This window comes from Theobroma umbraticum, unplaced genomic scaffold (assembly GCF_002168275.2).
Source record: "Theobroma umbraticum cultivar Fairchild unplaced genomic scaffold, ASM216827v3 scaffold_302.0, whole genome shotgun sequence".
In the NCBI taxonomy this organism is placed as follows: domain Eukaryota; kingdom Viridiplantae; phylum Streptophyta; class Magnoliopsida; order Malvales; family Malvaceae; genus Theobroma; species Theobroma umbraticum.
Window position 1 is genome coordinate 81,767 of NW_018397287.1, and position 24,244 is coordinate 106,010.

At 31.6% G+C, this 24,244-nt stretch overlaps 1 protein-coding gene across 1 annotated transcript; it reads right to left on the reverse strand.

The window, feature by feature from the left end:
- Positions 1-1,215: 1,215 nt before the first annotated feature.
- LOC110428536 (beta-galactosidase 16-like) lies at positions 1,216-11,773 on the reverse strand. Its single transcript, XM_021444380.2, has 17 exons — positions 11,615-11,773; positions 9,882-9,977; positions 9,093-9,205; positions 8,905-8,971; positions 8,732-8,824; positions 8,494-8,637; positions 8,143-8,237; positions 7,860-7,965; positions 7,655-7,739; positions 4,711-4,829; positions 4,440-4,604; positions 4,063-4,336; positions 3,359-3,468; positions 3,107-3,211; positions 2,912-3,013; positions 2,032-2,177; positions 1,216-1,327 (listed from the first exon to the last, which is right to left on the reverse strand). The coding sequence occupies exons 1-17, from the start codon at positions 11,771-11,773 to the stop codon at positions 1,216-1,218; spliced, it is 2,091 nt and encodes a 696-aa protein (XP_021300055.2).
- Between the last annotated feature and the right edge of the window lie 12,471 nt (positions 11,774-24,244).

A 24,244-nucleotide genomic window follows, 5' to 3' on the forward strand; every position in this document is an offset into this window, starting at 1 on the left:
GATTGATCGACTTTAGTTTATATCTCTTGTGATTGTAGTTGTCCTCATGTATGGTGTATGTTTATTGTGAGTATTGTGGTATTGCGTAATTTGTTACTTGAGATCCAACAATAAATTGACACATAAATTATCATTCATTTTTTTTTTTGTTTTTTTAACCTATTTTGCAATGTATATCTATATACAAAGATACAAATAGATTAGCTTAATTTCTCAACGAGGCAAAGGTTGGAATCCTTACTTTTTCTGGTCATCAGCTGCCAGTTCCCAAGTAGAATTGAGATGATGAGAGAGGAGTTTGGAATTTGGTTGCAAGCATGAGTCTTAAAAGCTCAAATTGCACCCAAATTGGGGTCCAAAAGCCTCCCACTGCCACTGGCCTAAAAGCAGCCCACAATGGAACACAACTACTTCTTAATACAACTAGTTCTTGATAGTTTAACTCATATAACCTAAGATATCCAACCCACTTAATCACATTTATTGAATGTTCAACATTTAAAAGCTATAAAACATATTACAATTTGTGTTTAAATAGTTAATGTTTTTGTGTCTAAACAGATAAATCATGTCATGATATGTACAAGATCACTTATATTTTGATTAAACTTTTTAATTCTTTTGTATATTATAACTTTAGTAATAAACATATTTTGGGCGTGTAGAGATTTTACACAAGCACAATGAATAAATTGTTTTGTGTTCATATCCATTCATTTATGTATTATTTCCGTAGTTTGACACTACACTTTTATGATTACTAACACAAATTGCCAAAACCTTAATGCTGAAGTTTTTCCTTTATTAATTGAGAAATATTCTTATTAAAATTTTGAAAATATTTATAATTCATTGTGATTTTTAATGCAAGGAATTCATACAATCAAAAAGTAAAACTTATAAATATATTATATATAAATGAAACCACTAGATATTAGTGATGATAATCCTAGGCATTTTGTCACCTAAAGGAATTTGATTCTAGAAAAGAAAAATGTCTAAGGATATTAATGATGATGGATTGAGCACAAGTATGATCCAACTTTATATTGGATTTGTTCAATTATACAATGATTTGTTGGTTGATTTGTGTTTGTTATAATTGTTACTTATACATATAACTTCATCGAAAAAAAATAATAAATAACATTTTAACATTTGAATAGAATTAATCTCCACTCAATATACATATTTGAAGAATTAACCTTAGCTCACTCATATGGTTGATATAATGTCTAAGGATATTCCAAGAGGGGACCCATTTTCTTCTTCAAGAATAACTAGCAAGTTGTCTGTGGGTTTGAGGAATGATCGTGGTACATGGTACCTAAGTATAAAACATCAAGATTAGTAGAATTCTTTTGACTTAATAATAAAATGATATAATTAATCATAAAATTTTAAATATAATAATAGAACTCAATTAAAAAAGTTAATAGCTGAAAAAGAAATTAAAATTAATTATTTGTCACGACATGTTCGAGAAATAAAATGAGCATTATAAATACGATGTTGAAACCGTCTCTTGATAAATTAGCAATATACAAATTGTGTATTGCAATAGATTTCAAGTAACAAAGATCAGATTAATGTAAGCATTTTAATTGAGTCTTGAAATTAATATATTATTTAGCACTTTTCAATCAAATAGTCAATAGCATGATTAAATTATGAATTAGGATTTACAAACATATCATAAATTTGTGTTTTCAAAGTAAAACAAAAACATAAAAATTTTAAATTGTATAATAATTCTATTTAAGTATTAGATCAAATTTATATTATTATAGCTTAACTCGATGCTTTGACCTCATTTTTTTTTCTTTTTCCATTAATTTCTCCTTCTTTTACTTATTATCCTGTATTAGTTTACTTCTACTATATTCACTAGCAATGAAATTATTAGATAATTATAAGTTATCAGACCCAGTACAAACTTCTCTACACTTTCAGTTCTTTAGTGATTGTTTGTCTTTTATGCATGAACTTGAAATATAAGATGCCAGAGGTTGAGAACAGTATGGAACTTACCAAGTTTGATAAGGTGATCCTTGAGACGTAACAAATGAGACCCAATATCTGCCTATGCTTTGGCCATTAACCCATGCTTCACCTTTCCCCAGTGAACCAAGATTTAGTCCAAGTGACTCATTTCCTGCTGGTGCATCAAATGAAGTCTGTGACATTATTTGAAATTTTATGCATGGTTAGCATACTTATATAAAACATTTTATGATGTCAAAAATGCATCTATAATATATATTATATCAATAAATAAAGATATAATACTTGAAAAAATTTCCTAAATTATTTTTAAAAAATCCAAATAAACTCTTATATTTGTCTGTTATATTTAATTAAGTATTTGTACTTTTACTATGGTTAAATAAACTTATTTTTTTTTGAAAGATGAGTTTTTATTAATGATAAGCTGGAATGCCGTGGGGAAACTAAATAAACTTATAACTAATGGTTGATTAATTGTTGTTAGTCAAAACATGTCACTTTTATATCATGTGGTACTGACATGACATTGATATGGATGGTAAAAAATGTAATATGACCATTTTATCATATCATATGATCAGCGCATCACGTTATTGTTCATTATGATATGTCAGCATGTTATGTTAGTGTGACGTGTCTTAATTAAAAATAATTAATCAATAATTAGTTATAAGAATTTATTTAACTTAAAATGAAACTATAAAGGTTTTATTGAACATAACAAAAGAATAGAAACTTATTTAATTTTGTTTCGAATAATTTAGATATTTTTTGAAGTATTATATGTTATAAATAATTCAATGGGCTGTGCCGAGTTCCAACCGAAAACCTTAAGCCCAAGCTTGGCTCATGTTGGGCTGGGCTTAAGGACTTAAATGGGCATGCTAATCCTACTTAGTCATACCTTATACCACGCAAGGGGATTAGGAGAAGTAAATGGTCTCCACTGAACTTTGCTTGATGCTTGCTCCAGGTAAATTTGTAGTTTCTCGCCTAATAGTCCAACCTATGCAAATCATAAGGTGTATCAATAACTCAATTAACGAAAGCAAGGATATCGTTGTTGCATTTGTGTTTTTAGTGTGAGAAAAGAGATTACCTGGTATCCCCATGAATAGTTGGTTAAATCCTTAAAGTCCTGTATATCATGAATCCTTACCCTCCGAAGCCCGGCAACCTTACTCTCTAAATATGCTCCAGAATCCTTTATATCAAGAGGGAAAAAAAAATTATTATGCCAATGATAAACAATGAATGTAAAATTTAAGATATATTTACATGATATTTGCATGATATTAACTCTTAATTAATTAAGAGCTAATCATCAGCACGAAGATTAAAATAGTCGTACCGGTAATCCAACCATGACACTTAGGAGAGAGATGTTGTTGTTGCCCTCGTTCAATGGAATTGTATTCTCCAATGTAAAACGTGTGTTCTTATGACTTCCATGTGTAGATCCTACGTATTAACAAAATCAAGATTTTAGATTGTTGAGATTTTGCAGAATATATAAGGAAAATAAGCAATCATAATAATTTTTTTGACATATATAATATCTAAAAAAGTTCTTAAACTATTTAAAAAATATAAATAAATCTTTATTCATTTATTGCATTCAATTAATCTCTTATACTTTTACTTTGAATAACATAAGCCTTATGACAATAGTTGATTAATAGTTGTTACTCAAAGTGTCATATGTCATTTTATGTTATATGACATAAACATGGCATTTTCACCCTCTATCTTAACAACACATGAACATAAAACGACAACTGAGCAATTAGTGAACTATTAGCCATAAGGGTCTATTTAGTTTAAAATAAAAATATAAAAATTTGATTAAATATAATAAAAAAATAAGTGCTTATTTAAATTTTTTTGAATAGTTTAAGACTTTTTCAACATTATGCCAAATTCTTTCTTACTTGTTTGTTAATTATGAGTACAAGAACATACAGATCATTTACTACAAGATTAAACAAATATCTGTTATTCGTTCCTACTTAATCAAAATATTCATCGTTAATATAAAACTAGAATCGGACTTACCTACTAAAACACCATTGACAAATGCATGTAAAGCATGCCCAGCCGAGTCCACCTTTAGAACTGCTTTACTATTTGATGATTCATGTCGATACATGAAGGTGTACCAAAGATAATCCGACATGTCTTTTGTGGTATTCATGTGCTCTAACAACGTATTGGATCTTTTTGATGTTTGTGCGAAGGTGGGAATAATGTCTCTGAATTCTTCCCACATTTCGGAACCGTTAAACTTCATGCCTGTTGTTATCGATCTGGTGTTGTTCTCAACATTTATCTATTTAAGGCAAACAAGAAGAACAAACAATCAAATTCAATTATATGCATTCAAATTCAATTACTTCAAGTTCATAATTTTCTAAAATTAAATTTAGGCTTGCCTTGGCAGTGTTGTAGGCTACATTCTTGCAATCAGGTAAAACACTAATTGAATTTGGACTCAATTCATATGATGAGTTTTGGAAGGGCACAACAACAGTTTTTGTATCGTCATTGTTCACTAGAAAAGCAGCACATTCTCCTGATTCTCGTCGGTAGATGTAACCCTACATTACAACATATTTATTCAACATGTTTTCCATTTTTAATTATTTCACAAACAAAAGAAAAAAAAAGATGCAAAGGTGTAGATACTGAATATTTATTGTTTACCGTTTGTCGTTCACCAAGGGAAAACATTAATTGTGTTCCAAATAATATAGGATTTGAACATGACTTAATTGCCGCGTGCAACTCCTTCAAATGGCCCCATTTCGGCTGCCTAATCAAACCTACATGAATCAAGTGAGGCTATTAAATAAGTGTTTGTTTTTTTACTTCAAGAGGAATACATAGTATTTGTAGAAAAGAGATTGTTTCACTGTTTTAAGCTAGAGTTTTTACAATAGGGTAGAGGGTTAAGTGATTAAAACATAAGAGTAGTTGATAATAGTTATTATTACTTGTTGTTTTTGTTGAGTTTTAGTTTGATTAGAATTTTAAATTATATTTGATTAGATTTTATGTTTGTGTACAACATTGAGTAGTTGTATGGTTTTAAGCTTCTTATTTTATGTTGAGTCCTAATTTCCATTCTACTTTGGACTTTTATATTATAAAAATGGTTCTCTAATTTTTTGAAGTGTGAGTAGTGCTTTGGAAGCTCTAGAGAGGAAACAAATTTTAACTTTGTCTTTTACTTGAGGTGGAGCTAGAGTGGTGTAGGTGCTTGGGAGGCTAATAAAAAAGGGTGTACAAGGGATCTTGGGTTAGTTTGGAAAGCCATAGAGGTCAATCTTTTTTGTTTCTCATGCAATTTTCATAACAAATGAGTATCATAACTTTGGATTCAATAAATCAAGATTCAAGAAAGATGTCAAAAGTTACTAGTTACTTAAATTTCTCAATTGAGAAGTTTGAAGGGAAAACTAGTTTCACATAGTAAAAGAGAAAGATGAAGGATCTCCTTGTGTTGAAAAGTTTGATGTGCTCCTTGCTAAGGAAGGAGAAAGACTAACCAAATGGCATGAAGGATGTTAAATGGGTAGAGTTGGAGAAAAAGTGTGTGAGCACTATTCAACCTTGCATCGAAGATAGCATGTTTAATCATGCTATTGATAAGGATTTTACTCTAGAGTTGAGGGCAAAATTGAAGAAGATTTAGTTGGTGAAAAGCCTTTTCAATAAGTTACAGCTTGATGAAGGTTGCATCTTTTAAAAATGGTGAAGAATGGAGACCTCATTAAGCATATGAATAGATTCAATGGGATCATTAATTAGTTGAAGAAGGTTACATGAAGGTGGAGGAGCAGGAGAAAACACTGTTGTTCCTTACATCGCTTCTAGTTGTGGAATCTTTGATTTACAAGAAAGATACAATAACATTAGAATAAGCATCAAGCAATGTTAATGTCTCGTGAAGGTGGTAGAGATTTAATTGACTTGGCATTAGGGGGTGAGGTTCTAAGGAGGAAGTCAACTAGCATGGGATCTAATGGTACCAAGTTTAGATCCAATAGTGTTCAATGCTTTTGATACAAAGGATATGAACATATTCGGAGGGATTGTCTACAAAAAAGGATGAAAGTTACAAGAACAAAGGTGAGTGTTTTTTCATCACTGATGATGATGATTATGCGGTCCTAGAAATCTCAAAAGATATGTATGCAAATTCTAGTTGGTATTTAGATTTTGCTTGTGTGGCTTATGTATACTATCAAAAAGATTATTTTAATTTACTGCAAAAAAGTGTGGTCGGGAATTTGACTTTGGGTTATAAAGCAATGGTGAAGGTTATGGGTCTTGGAGAGGTGAGAATCAAAATGTTTGATAGGATTGTGCGCTTTTTGATTGGTGAGACTTATATCCTAAAGATGTGTAAGAATCTAATATCATTGAGCCTATTAAACTCTACACGGTAGGAATTTTTTACTTGTGGGCGACTGGTAAAAGTCACAAAAGGTAACATGGTCATGGTGAAGGGGAATTTGCATAATGGTTTGTATTGTCTAGAATATGAAACATCAAAGAGAAGTGAACAGTGTGCAAGAGATGGTAGTTACCAAAAAGAGCTTTTATTTGTTGGGAAAATGATGAAAGGTTCCTATGGTACAGACAATCATGAAAGGATGAAAAATCTTGCTAGAAATTGGAATGGTCATCGAGGTCTTTTTTTGAAGACAATTAGTGCCATGGACTTGATGGCTAATAGGTGCATTGGTTGTTTAGGGAATTGAGTGTTGGACCATGTTTGATTTGGTTTGTGTAGTTGGCGTAATTTTGAAGGCCAATAGTTTAGAAAGTTTTGTGCTTGGAAAGTTATTCAAGGTGTTGGAAAGTAGGAGGAATTGGAGAGTTGCAATTGGCTACGACTAGCGGAAGAAGTTTAAGAAGTTTGAATTCAAGTCAAACATGAAGATTTGTCGAGTTTTAGAATTATAAATTTTAATTGACTAGGATTTATGTTCATGTATAATATTGAGTGTTTGTACCGTTTTAAATTTCTTGTTCCACATTAAATCTCAATTCCCATTCTAATTTGAACTTTTATATTATAAACGTGGATCTATTGGTTTTAGAAGTGTGAGCAGTGCTTTGAGAGCCCTAAAGAGGGAACACCTTGTACCTTCGTCTTTTGTTCGAGGTAGAGATAGAGTGAGGTGGGTGAGTGTTCTTGAAAACCTATTAAGAGAGGATGTTCAAGGATCTTGAGTTGATTTGGGAAACTATAAAAGTCAATTTATTGTACTTTAATTTTTTAATACTTGAAGAATTGTTTCACTTTGTGGACATAAATAAGAAGTCAAATAACGTAAATTCTTGTATTTTTTTATTTATTTAATTTTTTTATATTTTTTCTTTGTTATTTCTTGAACGATTTTCATAGCAATTTTCAAAATTCGAAATAAATATATCAGTCCACTCCCAAGTTAGGATATTGATGTTGGGAATTACATTCCGATCGTATCAAGATATTTGGTAATATTACCAAAGTTTGAAATTAAAATTATTTATTTTAAGACAAATGATCTTATCGATTAACTCAACTTCCAGCTAATAGTAAATGTAGACAATGAAGTGCATAGTTATCTACTAGACTGCAATATGTAAGACGTACCATACTCATCAAGGGGTCCTTCGTCATAGTAACTTGTTGTTACGTATGAAGATGTGGTTCTCCCAAAATTAGTTCCACCGTGGTACTGAGAAGAAACAAGAGAACAAGAAACGTTTCTCTAGTCAGATGCAACTTGTAGGAAAACATATAACTAGCATAATATTTTTCAAGGAAAAAGGAATTTATTTATATCCATTGCGAGTACCATATAATAATTTACGAAGGTCCCATTCCTTGCAACAAATAGAGCGACTTGAAACGCAATGTCTTGGGGAGATCTTGTATTTGGTTCTTCACCGTATGCCTGATACCTTCAAGGGAAGCCAGTGACATTGATTAGAAGCAAAATATATTGCTTAAATCATTCGCTAAAAATAAAATTTGGATTTCACAACTTTGGTGCTGTGAGATTCAACAAAATCCCATTTTTTGTGAGTGGTGGAAAGGAAAACCAATGCATATATGTATAGGGCAATCCTTGCACATACCGAGATGTCCAATTCTCTGTCCACATCCAAGGCTTTTTAAATGAATTAGGCCCTGGAAATGACTCCCCGCATTTCATCCCATTGCAAGTGTTGATCTGCCCAAGAGATTGATCATGTCTGTCAGAAGCAGTCTTAGCAACATGGCATCCTATGTGTCTATTTCAGTAAATAATTTGTAAATCCTATGGTAAGAGGACCAAAAAGTTGAAATTGTAATGCCGATGTAAGTGACAATACCCTCAAACTTAAAGAGTCAAAGAAGTATTGTACCTTTCTACTTTTGAGATAAAAGTAAATTATCAAATAATTAAAACAATTGTGATGACCTATAAAGAGAGTAAGGGGACTAACCACTGGATCAGGAGCATCACTTTGCTTGCACATCATCCAGGGGACCCCAGTTTGAAGTCCTACGGCCATTTCTGCTGCCCATTTAACGTACGGAGGTCCTTTCTCATGAAATGCTGGTTCTACTAATTGGTACTCATTCTCAATCTACATAATTAAATATCAAAGCAATTGATAATTAATTAAGCCTTCGAAAGATAACATTGTGACATTAAGCAATGAATGGTCAGATATACACAACCTGTGATACTATGATGGGTCCCCCTTGTGAAGCATACAAGTTTTCTGATTTCATCATGTTAACGATTATTGTGGTAAAATTTTGCATATGCACCTGCGCCATCCATGAATGTGTCTTGGGTTCATACTCATTATGATGAAACAGGGAAAGAGGTTTTCCAGCCATTAATATACCTTAAATGGTTCATTGTCAGATCGGTATACAATGCCTGGGACATCATGTAACCAGAAAGGAAATCCACTGCAGAAGAATTAGCTCAAGTTGACTTAATTAATAATGATGTTGCAATTGCGGAAATCAATCATATGCATGCTACTCGATTATAAGTATTAAAAGCAAAGGTAAGTTTTCTTCTCTTTACCCATAATTCCATTCACCCTCAATAAAGGGGCCAATCCTGAGACTTGCATATAGGCCTTGTGCTTGGATTTCCTTAATGAACCTAACTAGGTCAGCTCTTCCATTGAAATTATACTGCAAGGAGTGGTGGTTGAAAATTCTGATCACAACAATTAAAGGAATATGTAGATGGATAACAAGAGAGTAAATTGCACTTGTTGTCCCTGAAGTTTTGATCAGAATGTCACTATAACCTTTCAATTTTGAAGTCATTTTTTATTTTCAAAATTTTAATTTATATTAAAAAAATTGACATAATATCTAAAAAAAATTTATAAACTATTTAAGAAAATTTAAATAAATTTTTATTCTTTTATTGTATTCAATTAGATCTTTTACTTTTATTTTAAGCCAGTTAAGCTCTTATAATTAATCGTTGAATAATTATTTTAACTAATGATAATTAATTAATTATTAATTTAAGAGATTATTTGATTTAAATAAAAGTATACTAACTTTATTAAACGTAATAGAAAAATGAAGATTTTAATTTTTTTAAATGGTTTAGAAAATTTTCAAGCATTAGTCAACCGCATCGTGAATCTTGTCAGTTACTTATCCATTAGTATCTCGACGACGTGTAATTATGTGTGTCACCAATTAGGAAGTTATTAATTGAATTAACAAGTGAACTAAGAGGAGCAGATTTTGACACAAAATGAAGGTTTGATAACACAAATATGAAATTTAAAACTATAAAGACGAAAATATAATTAGGCTAAATTTTTAGAGACAATTTGTGCAATTTTACCTGGCCTTTTTGGGGCTCATGAAGGTTCCAAAACACGTAGGTCTGTATCACATCTAATCCTCCCTCTTTGGCTTTGGTTATTAATGAAGGCCACATCTGCAAACAGTTGACATGCTTTCTTTCTTTATCATAACTATAAATATATAAAAAATTTATGAGATATGTAAATATTTATGCATGTTGCTGGAATTCACCTTTTTGCAATAATAATGATCTATATTTAAAAATATTTTACCATGCTTTTGTAGGCAATAGTTTTGTATTAGCATACCATGCAATATTAAGATTGATAGTTTTCATAACGAATTCTTTTACTATATTAAAAGTTGAACATAATTTGATTATATATGTTAAATTATTTTTTAAATTCTATTCAAGCATAATTTATTATAATCTTTTAATCATTATTATTTATATTAAAATTTAATAAATTTTGATGTATGGTGCATCACAGAAAGCAAGGTATCACTACATATTGAAGTAAGTTGGGCTAATAGCTTTAGACTTGTGGTGGTGTCAAGCTTGCAGAGCTCGAATGGACTCGGCCCTACTCACCAACCTTTGTAGGGACCCAAAACTCTTTTACCAGTTAAGCAATTTGTGGAGGATTACTACTCTATACGTTGTGGGTGGGTGAAATTTTTAAATTTCATAATTAATATTAAGTGATTGTTATATATTTATATAATTAATTAATTTATTAATATTTATAAATATATCGAATGAGACGCATGAATTATTTAACTTGTCGATGAAATTTAAAAGTACACTATATACTGATATATAAATGATAATTTTTTATTTTAAGATCTTAGTTTTAGACGAAATAGTTACCTAAAACATTAATAAAACAATGAATCCTGACGTTAAGAAAACCATAAAAGCGATTCAGGTGTCTACATGTGTACAAAGTTTTAACCTTACTCTACTTGAAAATGTTCACGATGTCTCTTACAAGTTCTTTTGTGATGGAGAACATGATTTGGTTAATTGCATTGTTTTAAAAACAAAATATGGCAACTTGCCAGTTTTAAATGCTGTTGACTGAATTTAGCAATGGAAGAGGCCAAAGCTCTAGCATTTTTGATGATTAAACAAATACAACTACAAGACATTGGCGAAATAATCAATGAGAAGAAATTAAGAAGCTGTGGACAGAAAGGAAAACGTAGCATATACTCTAGACACCATAGTTTCCTTTCAAGCAATGGTTTCCGCTTTCCTGTGTCAGATCCTACAGCAAATTTAGTCACCTCAATCTACCATGTCCTCGATATCCCAAATAAGTCGTTGGCAATTCAAGTAGAAATCTTGAGGACAAGGGGTCAACTCAATTATAAGATAGATGGTGTCGTTGACCAGAATTTGTGATCTGATCTATTTGGCAATGGACTCAACTCAAAGATTGAGTAATACCATTTTCGAACAATTGGATATATGCGGTTATTCAGAAATGATACGATCATTTATTTCTTTCTTACATGAGTAATTAGACGGTTTGATTGTTGGATTTTTTTAATGTTGTTAAGGTTCATTAGCAAGCTATTCAGTGACACTACCAGCTAGCCATAAGAGAAGTACAATCCTGACAAGTTCAATCTAATTCTGTTTAAGAAAAAGACTTGTTTGTCAAAAACACAAAAAAAAAAAAAATTGAACAAATTAAGTGTGTGATTTGCCATCATGTACACGATAGATAGACATGCACGAAACTACAAGGAAAGAAGAAATACCTCAGGGGTGCTTCGAGGGTAGTGTATAGAACCAGAAAATAGGAGTTTTCGCTGCCCTTGTATGATCAAGGATCTGCCATCGTAAGTTACTTCTCCTCCTTCAACAGTGGCGACAGCAGCAACTACTGCAAGTATAAGCAACCAAAACTGCCTTTCCATCACTTCACACACTTTGCACTCAATGCCCAAACCAAAGTACATTGGAGGAGGAGAAACTCTCTTTGTTGTGCTAGTGAAACTAGCCTTCGAATTCCCTCCAAGAATGAGGCTGGACTCTCCTGATCGACACTTGGTGGCCCTTATCTTATAACATAATACTAGCTCATTAGATTGAATAACACGTCAGGAAATCATAATCTTCGGGATTTGAGATATTAAACTGGGTCTTGTACCGAGAAACGGGAGCAATTAAATGGGGTTTTTGTTTTCTTCTTATAATATTTATTCAATGAGATTGGTATTAGGCTGTATAGTAACAAGATTATGAATATAACGTAAAAGCCACTTGTGAGACAGAGAGGGAGAGAGAGAGTTAGAAGGCGGCAGATAAAACGGTATAATATAATGTTGCACGTTAATTAACTTAGTTTTGCATAGGGATGGACGGTGGTTTCAGTGCAAGAGACAACGATAAGAAGCCTTTGATAGATCCGTCCAGTCCAGATAATGTCATGGAATTTCTGTGACAGGCTAGGCAAGCAGCCCATGATTCAACTTCTCTCTCAACCTCAATTTACTCCCATGAAAATGCCATTCTTGCACTTTATAGTCACAATATAGAGTTCATCAACTCTGATAACTCATTTCTCCATTTCCTTTTTTGAACTTACATATATATATATATATATATATATATATATATATATATATATATATATATAAATGGTTAGGACAAATCCAGGATCTTACGAATAACAGCCATTACGTCAAATTTGAATTAATTTTTTTTATAAAATAAGAAAATCATAAAGTAAAATTATTCAAATTCTGATTATGAGTATATTTTGTTTTCTTCTATGTGTATATAAATTTTAAATGAAATTAAAGTCTTGAACCTAAGAAATCTGTATCTTAGAAATATATATTGGGGCATTTTAGATAGGTTACCCAAACATAAACATATGTGTTTTTTATTTAAGCATGACCAGCCATGCATGTGCATGAAAACAACACATACAAAAATATTATATTATTTATAATTTGTTTTTGCAAAATTAGAGAGTAGGAAAAAAAAAGAAGAAAAAGAAAATTTTCAATGTTTAACTATTTAAAAGCTTTTAAGAAAAAATATAGTTATTGGACTTCCAAAGATATCATTTGAAAATAACAAAGTTTGTGATGCATGTCAATTTGGGAAACAAGTTAGAAGTTCATTTAAATCTAAGAAAGTCATATCAACTTAGAGGCCACTTGAATTATTACATGTTGACTTATTTGGACCAGTCACTATTGCTAGTCTAAAAGGCAAGTCATATGGCTTTGTTATTGTAGATGATTACTCTATATATATATGGGTATTTTTTCTTATTAATAAAGATGATGCACTGCCAATATTTGTTAAACATTTTAAAAAAGGTTAAAATGAAAAAGGCTTTACTATTTTTAATGTTAGAAGTGATCATGGTGGTAAATTTGAAAGTGACAATTTTGAAATATTTTGTAATGAAAATGGTTTTGATCACAATTTCTTTGCTCTTAGAACTCCACAACAAAATGAAGTTTTTGAAAGAAAGAATAAGACTTTTAAAAAAATGGCAAAGGTTATGCTTTGTGAAAACAACTTGCCAAAATATTTTTGGGTTGAATCTATGAACACTGCAACTTACATTTTGAATAGAGTTTCCATTAAAGCCGTAATTTCTAAAACCCCTTGAGCTTTACAAAGGAAGAAAACTAAATATTTCTCACTTAAGAAGTTTTGGATGCAAATACTTTGTTTTGAATAATGGAAAACACACTTTGGGAAAGTTTGATGCAAGAAGGGATGAGGCAATTTTCTTAGGCTATGCATTGAACCCTAAAGCATATAGAGTATTCAACAAAAGAATTTTAGTTATAAAAGAGTCAATTCATATTGCTAGACAAAGGAAGCTAGTGTTTGATGATGATGATACAGATGACATTAAGAAAAAAATGGAGAAGATGAGCTTATATGACAAAGAAAATGATGAAAAGAGCTCAAAGGAGAAAGATGATGAAAAACCACCATTAGAAGACTTGCAAAAAACTTAAGAATAACACAACAATCTTCCTAAAAGCTGGAGATTTATAAGAAATCATCCTAAAGAGCTAATCATTGGTGATCTTTCGAAAGGTGTCAAAATTAGAAGAAGATTAAGAGAAGCTTGTGAGTATCTAGCATTCATATCACAAGTGGAACCAAAGAACTTTAAGGAAGTTGAAAAGGAAAAGTATTGGATGATAGTTATGCATGAAAAGCTGGGTGAATTTGAAAGAAGCAAAGTTTAGACTTTAGTTCCAAGGTCAAACAACCACCCAATTATTGGTACAAAATAGGTGTTTAAGAACAAGATGGATGAGTTGGGAAATGTGGCAAGGAATAAGGCAAGGTTAGTTACTCAAGGATACAATCAAGAAGAAAGTTGTGTGAGAATTTTGAGAAGGAAATGTAGGAAGAATTCGAAATGATCATAATGGGAGAGCTAAAGTTCTTACTTGGTTTACAAATCAAGCAGTGTAAGGATGGAATATTCATCAACCAAGAGAAATATACCAAAAAAATGTTGAAGAAATTCAGTGTGATGAATATGAGTTAAATTAGAACTCTTATGAGTCCCTCCACAAAGCTTGACAAAGATAATAAAGGAAAAGATGTGGATCAAAAGCTTTATAGAGGTATAATTGGTCCACTTTCTTATCTAACTGCAAGAAGACCTGATATCTTATTTGATGTTTGACTACGTGCAAGATTCCAATCATGTCCCAAGGAATCACATTTGACTGTAATGAAAAAGATTTTTAGATATCTCTTGGATACTCAAAGTTTGGGCTTATGGTATTCAAAAGGTTCATATTTTAATCTATTTGGCTATTTCGATGCTAATTTTGCTGACAGTAAAACTAATCGGAAAGCATTAGTGGTACTTGTCAATTTTTTAGAAACATGATTATATCTTGGTCTTGCGAGAAACAAACTTTCGTTGTTCTATCAACTGCTGAAGTTGACTATATATCACTAGGTAGTTGTTGTACACAAATACTATGGATTAGACAGTAATTAAATGATTTTGAAATGGCTATACATAAAGTTTGCATATATTATGATAATATGAGCACCATAAATATCTCAAAAATCTTGTTCAACACTTTAGAACAAAGCACATAGAAATTGAACATCACTTCATTAAAGATCATGTGTTTAAAGGAGATATTAAAATAGACTTTGTAGACACCTTGCATCAATTAGCTAAAATTTTCACCAAACCATTGAGTGAAGAATAATTTTATAGAATTCAGAGAGATTAGAAATGTTTGATGCTAATGAAGTCTAAATTATGTTGAGTTGATCATGTTTTTTATGATGTACCATATGATGATCATGTTCATTCCTTGATGTAATTGATTAGAAAATGTTTTGATTAGTTAAAGCGGCATTAAAAGGGAAATAAGACTGACATTAATCAATTAGGACCTTCTTTAATTAATTAGAACATCTCTATCTTAAGTTATCTAAGCCAAGTCAGTGAACTTTTAATCTGTTAAAAGTTTCCCCAGTAAGTTAATGAAAGTCAGAAACTTTGAAAAGTTTTACGCTAGAGACACAATAATTAGTTAAGACATGCGCTACTTGATTAGAGCACCCCTACTAGTAAAAAATTATCACATAGAAAAATTTCAAAAAAAAAAAATACTGTGCAAGTGGTATGGAAAACCACTCACTCAAAACGTGGGGTAAACAGTTAATAAACTATTCTTAAAAACTCTCTAACTACTAAGAAACCATTCCCTAGAAGATCAAAGCCCAAAGAACTTCCAATTTCTCTCTCTCTAAAGCTTGAAAAACCTAAGTGCACTCTATAAAAAATCCCATGGCTAAAACCTCTCTCACACAGAAAGTTGTTGATAAAGGGAAAGGGCAAAGAGAGGGTGATAATCCCCCATCTCTTCCTTTGACAAAAAAGGGGAAAAACTCAAGATCCTTTAACCGAGAAGACGAGATAAAGTAAGAAAAAAACTTTAGTTAAAGAGAAAGGAACAATTGTTACGGGATTTTCACAAGAAAAAGTACTAGTTCCACTTCTTGATTTAGAAATACGTTGCATGTTGATAAGTTTAAGAAAATAGAGAATGCAATAGTTTTATATGGGAAATTCTTTGACTAGCCTAGCTTTAATGAAACACCAACAATAAAGAATTTAAAGGGGTATTTTGAAGAATTGAAATTGAGGAATCTGAGTAGATTTGGGGATAAAATGTTTAGTCCCTCTTTAGTAAAAGAGTTTTGCTCTAGCATTGCAGTGAATAGAACTACATTGGTTAATCAAAAGAAATATATAGAAGATGGGCTAAAAGTTATCTTGAGTGGTAAATAATTTCATATTAGTGCCAAAGACTTAAGATAATTCTTAAAAATAGAGTTTAAAGTAAGAGAATTTAAAATGTTAGAAAGGTATTATCCCAATCATGTTTAGGAAATAGTGACTGAAAGGAAAGAAAATTTTCCATTTGGAAGCTATGCTAGTGATATACAAAATGCATAGCTCAAAATCCTTCATTATTTTATTGCAACCACAGCATATGGTAGGAGTAGTAGCTTCAGCTACGCTAGTGCTCAAGAGTTATGGTTGATGGAATCTGTGTTTAATGATATCCCACTGAATGTAGGCAGATATATGATTAAGAGAATCAAAGGAACATTATTAGGAGATAAGGCTAACTTGGCATATGGAAATATTATTTCAGCTCTTGCAAAAAAGAAGCAAATTTGGAGTATAAGGTTTCAAGCTGGTTTAACAAAAAACAAATATCAAAGAATTTTTTTGAAGAGTGTTTTGAAGATGAGGTACAAGCTAGAAAGAAATTAGTGTATCAAATCCATAAGAGGCATACCACTTCCTCATGCCATTGAAACTCCATCCACCCTTTACTCAAAAGTCAAGCAACCTCCACTTCAAAGTGAAATGATATTCAATCTTCTCATGAGGATAGATGGAAAATTGATAAACTAGGCTAAAAAAATAAGCAAAATTGAAGAAAAGCTACAACATCTTGAAGATCTACTACTTCAAGGAAAAAGACTTACAACCTTTATTTCAGAGAAGTAAGCAACAGCCACAAGTGCCTTCAGTGAAAGAACTATAGAGTAGTTTAAGGTCCCTATATTTGACCATGAAGGTAAAACTAGAAAAGAACAACTTGAACTTGAAAGTATGAATCAAAAAGGGGATTTTGAAAAAGAAAAGGCTATGCAAGAGGAGAAGGAAAAAGAAAGAAAACCAACAATAGAAGAAATAAACAAGAGGAAAAAGTAAAAGTAAAATAGGAAGTTGAAAAAGCAAGGCTGAATGAAGAACATCCATCAGTAGAAAAAAGGAGCATCAATTCTCCCATGGAATCAGAAGAGATAAAGGTCTCTCAATTCATCAATGAATTGCTGAAAGAGGTTGAAGTTGATTAGAAAAGAAAAAGAGTAAGAATGGAACAAGAGGCTTAATTTGCCTAGAAAAAATCAGAAGAAACTATCACTCAACTAGTCCAAGACAAGGGGAAGATGGCAGCTGCTAAACCAACCTCTTAGAAACCTACTGGTAAAGGTAGAAAAACAATGGCCATTAAGACCACCATCTTCAAGAGAGAAAAATCAGCAAGATTGGCCTTGATCTCCACTACCTATCTTTTTAAGCTTGCAGGCCCCCAGATTATTTTATCTACCTTTTCATCCTTATCATCTAATTCTTTATCTAACTCCTTTCCTAGGCCTCTAAAAGTGCATTTTGGCATTGATGAATCTTCACCCTCATCAAACTTTGATTAAGATCTTTTTTGGATGATGACAAAAAAAGGAAAGATAAGATTAGAGAGTAAGTGTAGAAAGTAATGTTTTAGACAAAACAAACTCAATTTTTAGCTATGTTTTATGTTGAACAATGCTTATGTGCTATGTGTTGTGTTGTTGTGTTGAAGTTTATGTTTAGGTTGGTATGATGAAATTGTGTTGAATGGTTGAACAATGCTCTCTCACACACACACACATATACATTTTCTTATGATTCTTATGATTGAATGGTTTTATTTTTCATGCTTTTATATTGGATAATTTTATTGTTCATAGGGTACATATTTAAAAAGAGCACATATTCAGGGGGGCCAATCCCCAAATCTGCACATAAAATATTTTTTATATAGACATTGTAGTTTTAATCTAGAAGTGTTTTGTCATCATTAAAAATGGGAGAGAATGCTGATTTGTTTTATTTTTTATGATAACAAAATATTCCTCCATTAATATCTAACTTCACTATTTAAGTGTGCAAGATAAAGTTAATTCCCTGAATAAAATTAGTGTTTAAAGGCAAGATCACATAATAGATAGGTTAATCAGTTAAAATGAGAAAGATGAAGAGGGTTTGTGAAGACAAAGCCCTTGTAATTGATTAATATGAAGCCTTAATCAGTTGAGGCATGACTGGATGACAAGTTGAAACAAAACAGAAAAATCTTAATTAGCTAGTGCTGGACAAAGGAAAATAGAGGTGTGCTAATCGGTTAAAGCATTAGACTTGAAGAACCTCTAAGTGCCAAAATTCAAATTTGAAATAAGTTTGACTATTGAAGGGAGCCAAAATGAAGAAACTCAAATTGAAAATTTTCTAATTGATTAGAGCTTTTGTTAATTGGTTAAGATTGAGAGAAGTGAAGCTCCAATCAGTTAAGGGAAGAGTTAATCAATTAAAGGAAGTCTGCTGAAGTAGAGAAACCTGAAGACAAAAATCTCTTAATCAATTAGAGTTTTCTATAATTGGTTCACGCAAAGTACATAACAACAAGACAATGCAAGGCAAAGAAGCTATAATTGGTTAGAGCAGCCTCTAACCAATTAGTTGAACTTTGTTTGCCTTTTGAATTTAAACACTAGAAAACAAAGTAACATTTAGAATGGCATCAAAGTTTTCCCTAATGTCTAAAGTCTGTCTTAAATAGTAAAATCTAGCTCCCAAAGTATAAAAAGAAGCTCCAACAATCAAAGAAATGAGATTGAATGAGAAAAGAGCTAGTTTGAGTAAAATGCCCAATATCCTTCATAAAAAGCACTTGTTTTTTACTCTCATTATAGAAAATGTGTTTGAGCTTACTTATAACCTTTCTAGATTGTAAAGACTTCTTGTTGTACTTTTTGTTTCTTCTTTTTCTTGGGTAATTAAAGTGTGGGAAGCATTCTAAAAGGTCATTGTAAGGGAATAGAGCTTGGGTTAGAAGCTCACCTAGTAAAAGCTTAGTGGAAGTTGTTAATTTCACTAGTATAGTGAAGTTAGGTTAAAAATCCTTGATTGAGAGATCAAGGTAGGGAATGTAGGTCAAAGGGATAGAACCACTATAAATGCTCTTACATTGTCCACTATTCTCTACCCTTCCTTACTTAATGTCTTTTAATCTTAACAAGTTTTAGACCTTCCTTCATCTAGTTGATGAAAAGCTCTATAAGTTCTAAAGGGCTAACTAGAAATTTTTAAATGTTATTCACCTCCCTTTAGCACTCCAACGAGACCAACATAAACAAGATGCATAATATGCCCTAAGTGTTACGAGTAGTTATGAGTCTAATTTAGGTGAATATCACTAGATAGTAGTAAAAAATATTTTCAAGTACTTCAGAAAAACTAAGGATATCATCTTGGTCTTTGGAGGTACCAAACTCAATGTAATAGGCTACAATGATGCTGGATTTGAGTTCAACTTGGATGGTAGTAAATGACAAAGAAGACATGTATTCACTTTAAATAGAGGCGTAATTATTTAGAAAAGTTCCTAAAAAAAATATTTGTAGATTTTATAATGGAGATAAAATACATCTTTGTGTTTGAGGCTATGCAAGAGGCAATTTGAATTAAGAAGTTTGTCATAGAACTGGGTGTGGTTCCTAGAATTTTTGAACCAATATCCTTATATTATGTGACAACAAGGAGCCATTGTGAAGCAAAAGAACCATGGTCTCATCAGCTTTCCAAACATGCATTGAAGCAGTACCACTTGATTAAAGAGATCATTAAGCATGGTTACATAAAGATTGATGGGTATTGTTAGTAAAAATGTCATTTGTCATTCTATACCACGTGACACTGACATGACATATTGACATCCCATAATAGATGATAATGTGACATAATGATATGGTTATGTGACATTTTCACCATCCACGTTAGCGTCATGTCAACACCACGTGAGTATAAAATGGCAAGTGACATTTTGACTAATGACAATTAATCAACCGTTAGTCATAAAGGCTTATTAGGCCCAACATAAAAATAAAAAGACTCGATTGAACTCAATAGAAAAATAAGAGCTTGATTGAATTTTCTTTAATAGTTCAAGGGTGCTATGCCTTGAATAAATCATAAAATATTTCTCTTGCAAGCTTAGGTTGCATAAAGTAGAAAATAAAGCGTTATTGTTCATTGCTACACTACCATATTGAATACTACGCATAAAATAGATTATCAAGAAAGTGTTATTGTTCATTGCTACACTACCATATTGACTTCAAGTCAATAGGACTAAATGATATATATGATTGTAGTTGTTATCATATCCTTGCAGATGTAGTTAATCGTATGATATATATGATTATGAACTGGAATCTTGGGCCTATCAAATTCATTGCAATGTTGGAAATCTCCCAACAACATATTTATTACTACCTCTTGGACCTTGTTTATCATCTCTTAAGAGTTCGAAACCTTTTATTGATAAAGTGGAGGGGAAATTGGAAGGATGGAAATCCAAATTTCTATCCATAGGTGGTAAAGTCACCTTGTTAAAATCAGTCATTAACATTTTGTCCATATTTTCTATGTCTTTTTTTCAAATGCCAAGAGGGATTAAAGATGAGATAAAAATAATAATAAAGCATAGGTTTTAATGGGAGGGAATTAATCATAACAAGGGAATTCATTACGTTTCCTAGGACAAAGTATGTCGGCCTAAAGAGGAAGGGGGCTTGAGATTAGTGGATTTGGAGAACAAGAATAGGGGATTTCTTTTAAAATGGTTATGGAGGTATGGCAATGAGAAAAAAAGTTTCTAGAGATGTTTGGTGGCAGCCAAGAATGACTATGATCCACATGGCCTGTTACCCAAAATTGCTTAGACTCATAAATGTTCTAAAATTTGAAAAAAAATTATTTCTCCTCTGTTGCTTACTAATAAGATTTTCTTGTAAGTTAAAGCTAATTTGGGAGTTGGTATAGGAGATGGATCATAAGATTTTCTTGTAAGTTAAAGCTAATTTGGGAGTTGTTATAGGTGATGGATCATCTATTTCATTCTGGCATGATGCATGGTTGGAAGATTTAGGACTAAAAGAAGAATTCCCAAGACTATTTGCATTAGTAGTGAATAAAGATGGAAGGTTAAAAGAATATGGTCAATGGACAAATAATGGTTGGCAATGGCAAATTAGAAGGCAATTGTTTGGATAGGAATTCAAGCAGTGGGCACGATTATGGAGCTACTTGAGGGAATATATGTTAGGTAAGAGATTCAAGGATGAAATAATATGGATAGCTACAAGGATGAAATAATATGGAAAGCTACACCTAGTACTATATTTTCTTCCAACTTTGAATCTGATGAACTTTGGCAACGAATATGGCTTGGGTATGCATGAATGAATCTGTAACAGTTAAACTGGGCTTGAGTTGAAATTTTCATGTGGCAATTGATGTGGGAAAAAATTACAGTTAAAATGGAGTTGGCGAAAAGAAACTTAATTAAAGTTGAGCAAGCAAATTTTGTTTTACGCATGAATGAATCTGAAACAGTTTCTCACTTATTTTTTTCATGCTATGAGACATGAGGTTGTAAAGAATGTGGATTTCTAATTGGGTTGTTAATTCGATTTCGTCTTGTTGTCCAAAAAAAAAATCTTTTTAGCTTGGAAAACTGTAGGGATGGATGATAATAGAAAGAAAATTTGGGTGCTGGCATTTGATTCCATAACTTGTTCCATTCGGTTGTTTCAAAACAATGTTGTTTTTAATGGGAAAACTTAGGATATTAGACAAGTTTATGATTTGATTAAGCTTCGAATTGCGGTTTGAAATAAAGCTAAATGGGTTGAGTTGATAATGTCAATGGATGATGCATTCAGAAATCTTGCTTCAATTTGTTTTGCTCAGAAATTGGATAAAATTAGCAAGGAAATTAAATGCTCAACACCTCAAGTAGGGTGGATTAAATTTAATGTTGATAGAGCTTAATAAGTAATCCAGGTAAGGTAGGAATTAGAGGAATTTTAAGAGATGTTTAAGGTAAAGTAATTATGAGATTTTCAAAGCAATTTGGTGTTTGTAATGCCAACCAAGTAGAGATTTTAACTAGTCGTGAAGCCTTCTAATTATCTTTTAGATACTTAAAAAAAGGCACAACTTAAATTGCGGATTGCAAGTGATTCCTTCAATGCAGTGACACAGACATGCAAAGTGGCGAAAAGCACTATGGATTTACAGACAGTATATGCTACAAAATGAGTGGCTGCAAAAGCATATTAATTCTTAGAAGGTTAATCAGATACTAAGGGAGTTCAATAATGGAGCTGATGAATTAGGCAAACAAAGTGTTATAAGGGACAATGATCTTGTGGAATTCCATGGAGTTCAGAAGTGGGTTATGGCTGGAATGCTTATGGTAGAGTCCGAGTAAAGCGGAATTCTAAGATAAGGAAGTGGACATAGACCTGATTTCTTAGGAAATTGAGTTTCATTTTAATCGGCTGCATTGATGTGATGGTCCTGGTGGAGTTGGACACGGCTTTAAGTTCAAATTTGACTCTCATCTCACTCGGTGTACACGAGACTCTGGCTGGTAACAGTTGGACAGTTATTTCGAGGCAGCTGGACAGCTTTAAAGAATTTAGTGTGAATGAAGTTTTAGGACAGCTTAATCGGGACCAGTGCACAACGTTGTTCAAATTTGGACATTATTGTCTTAGTTTGGACATTAAACCGTGGGAGTCACATCAAATGATTCTTTGTTCTATTATGTTCAGATAATAGGTAGTAATTTTTGGTTTTCATTTTGCAGCTCCGGTTTTGTGAAGTCAAGTTGTGTTTAGGCATCCAAATTCCGCAACTCGAATGGTTTTAGGATTGGGGTTGTTTTTAGCTTTCTTCATTTTATTTTTATTTTTATTTTCATGTAATCATAATATCCATATCGATTTGATATTGACATTAAGCAAATGAAATTTGTATTTTATTAAAAAAATATTATTTTTCTATATCACAAATTTTATTGAACAGAAAAAAAAATTTGGAGTAGTCTTAAAATCAATTTATTTTAAATTGAGCTTATAAAGATTTTAGTTGTCTTAGCTTGTGAGTCATTTTTAAGAAAAATTATTTCAAGTTTTGAATTTAAACAATATAGTTTAAATGGGAGATTATTGAATGTTTTCAAATAATTAAAGTATGGACTTACATTGTTTGATTTATTTTTTGATTTTTATCAAATTGGGCTAAGTTAATTTGCCTTTATAAGAGACAATATCATAATTCATAATATGATTTAAAAAAAGGAGTCGGACTCCAATATTATATGTGGGTCTAATAATATAGGCTTATATAAAAAACCTTAAATCTTGTAATGATTGTGACTATGGATTCATTGTATAAAGCTAAAGTTGTTGAGGATTTAAATCATACTAAGTTAACTCACACGCAATGGAATATTATTAAAATTTTAATCTCCAAAGCCATAGATTACTTTAATTGAAATTAATCTAAAAAAAAACTATAAGAAAAATTTTGACATATATGAAAGTCTGCTTTTTTGGGTGAAGTCTTCCTTGGCTTTTCATTTTAGCTTCTGTACATCAACTAGGACTTATTAAATTATAGCAGCACAGTTGTCCTGTCTTTAATGGTGATTCAAGCAATTATTTATCGAAATCTCTTCACTAAGAGTGTGTGAATCCTTAAGTCAAATTTTGTGCTAGAAAAGTCTCAACTTTTGAGCTCTCTTGTGTTTCTCTCTTCTGGCTGTTGTCCTATCTCAACGCATAAGAATGTAAAATAGAACTATTCTATATACACAAGAGGAGGCGAAGAAATTCTTTTATAGAGTGAATTGACATACTCTTTATCCAATAAGGATTATAAAATGTCTTGGGCTAATTTGACCTTTATTTAATACTCCATCAAATCATATTTGATTTAGCCCAATACTTAATTGGATCAAGCCTCTATAAAATCAATTAGATCACATCCAATTGAACTCAAATTAATTTCGACAGTTCACTTTATGTGTGTGACCCATTAGGTTCTCAACATATTGGTAATAAATATAAATTAATTTAATTAAGAATTTATATTTATATTTATAGATCATGAGTGACATGTAGTAATACATCATGATCACTCAAATGTTAGGAGAGTTAATAGGATTTGACTAACC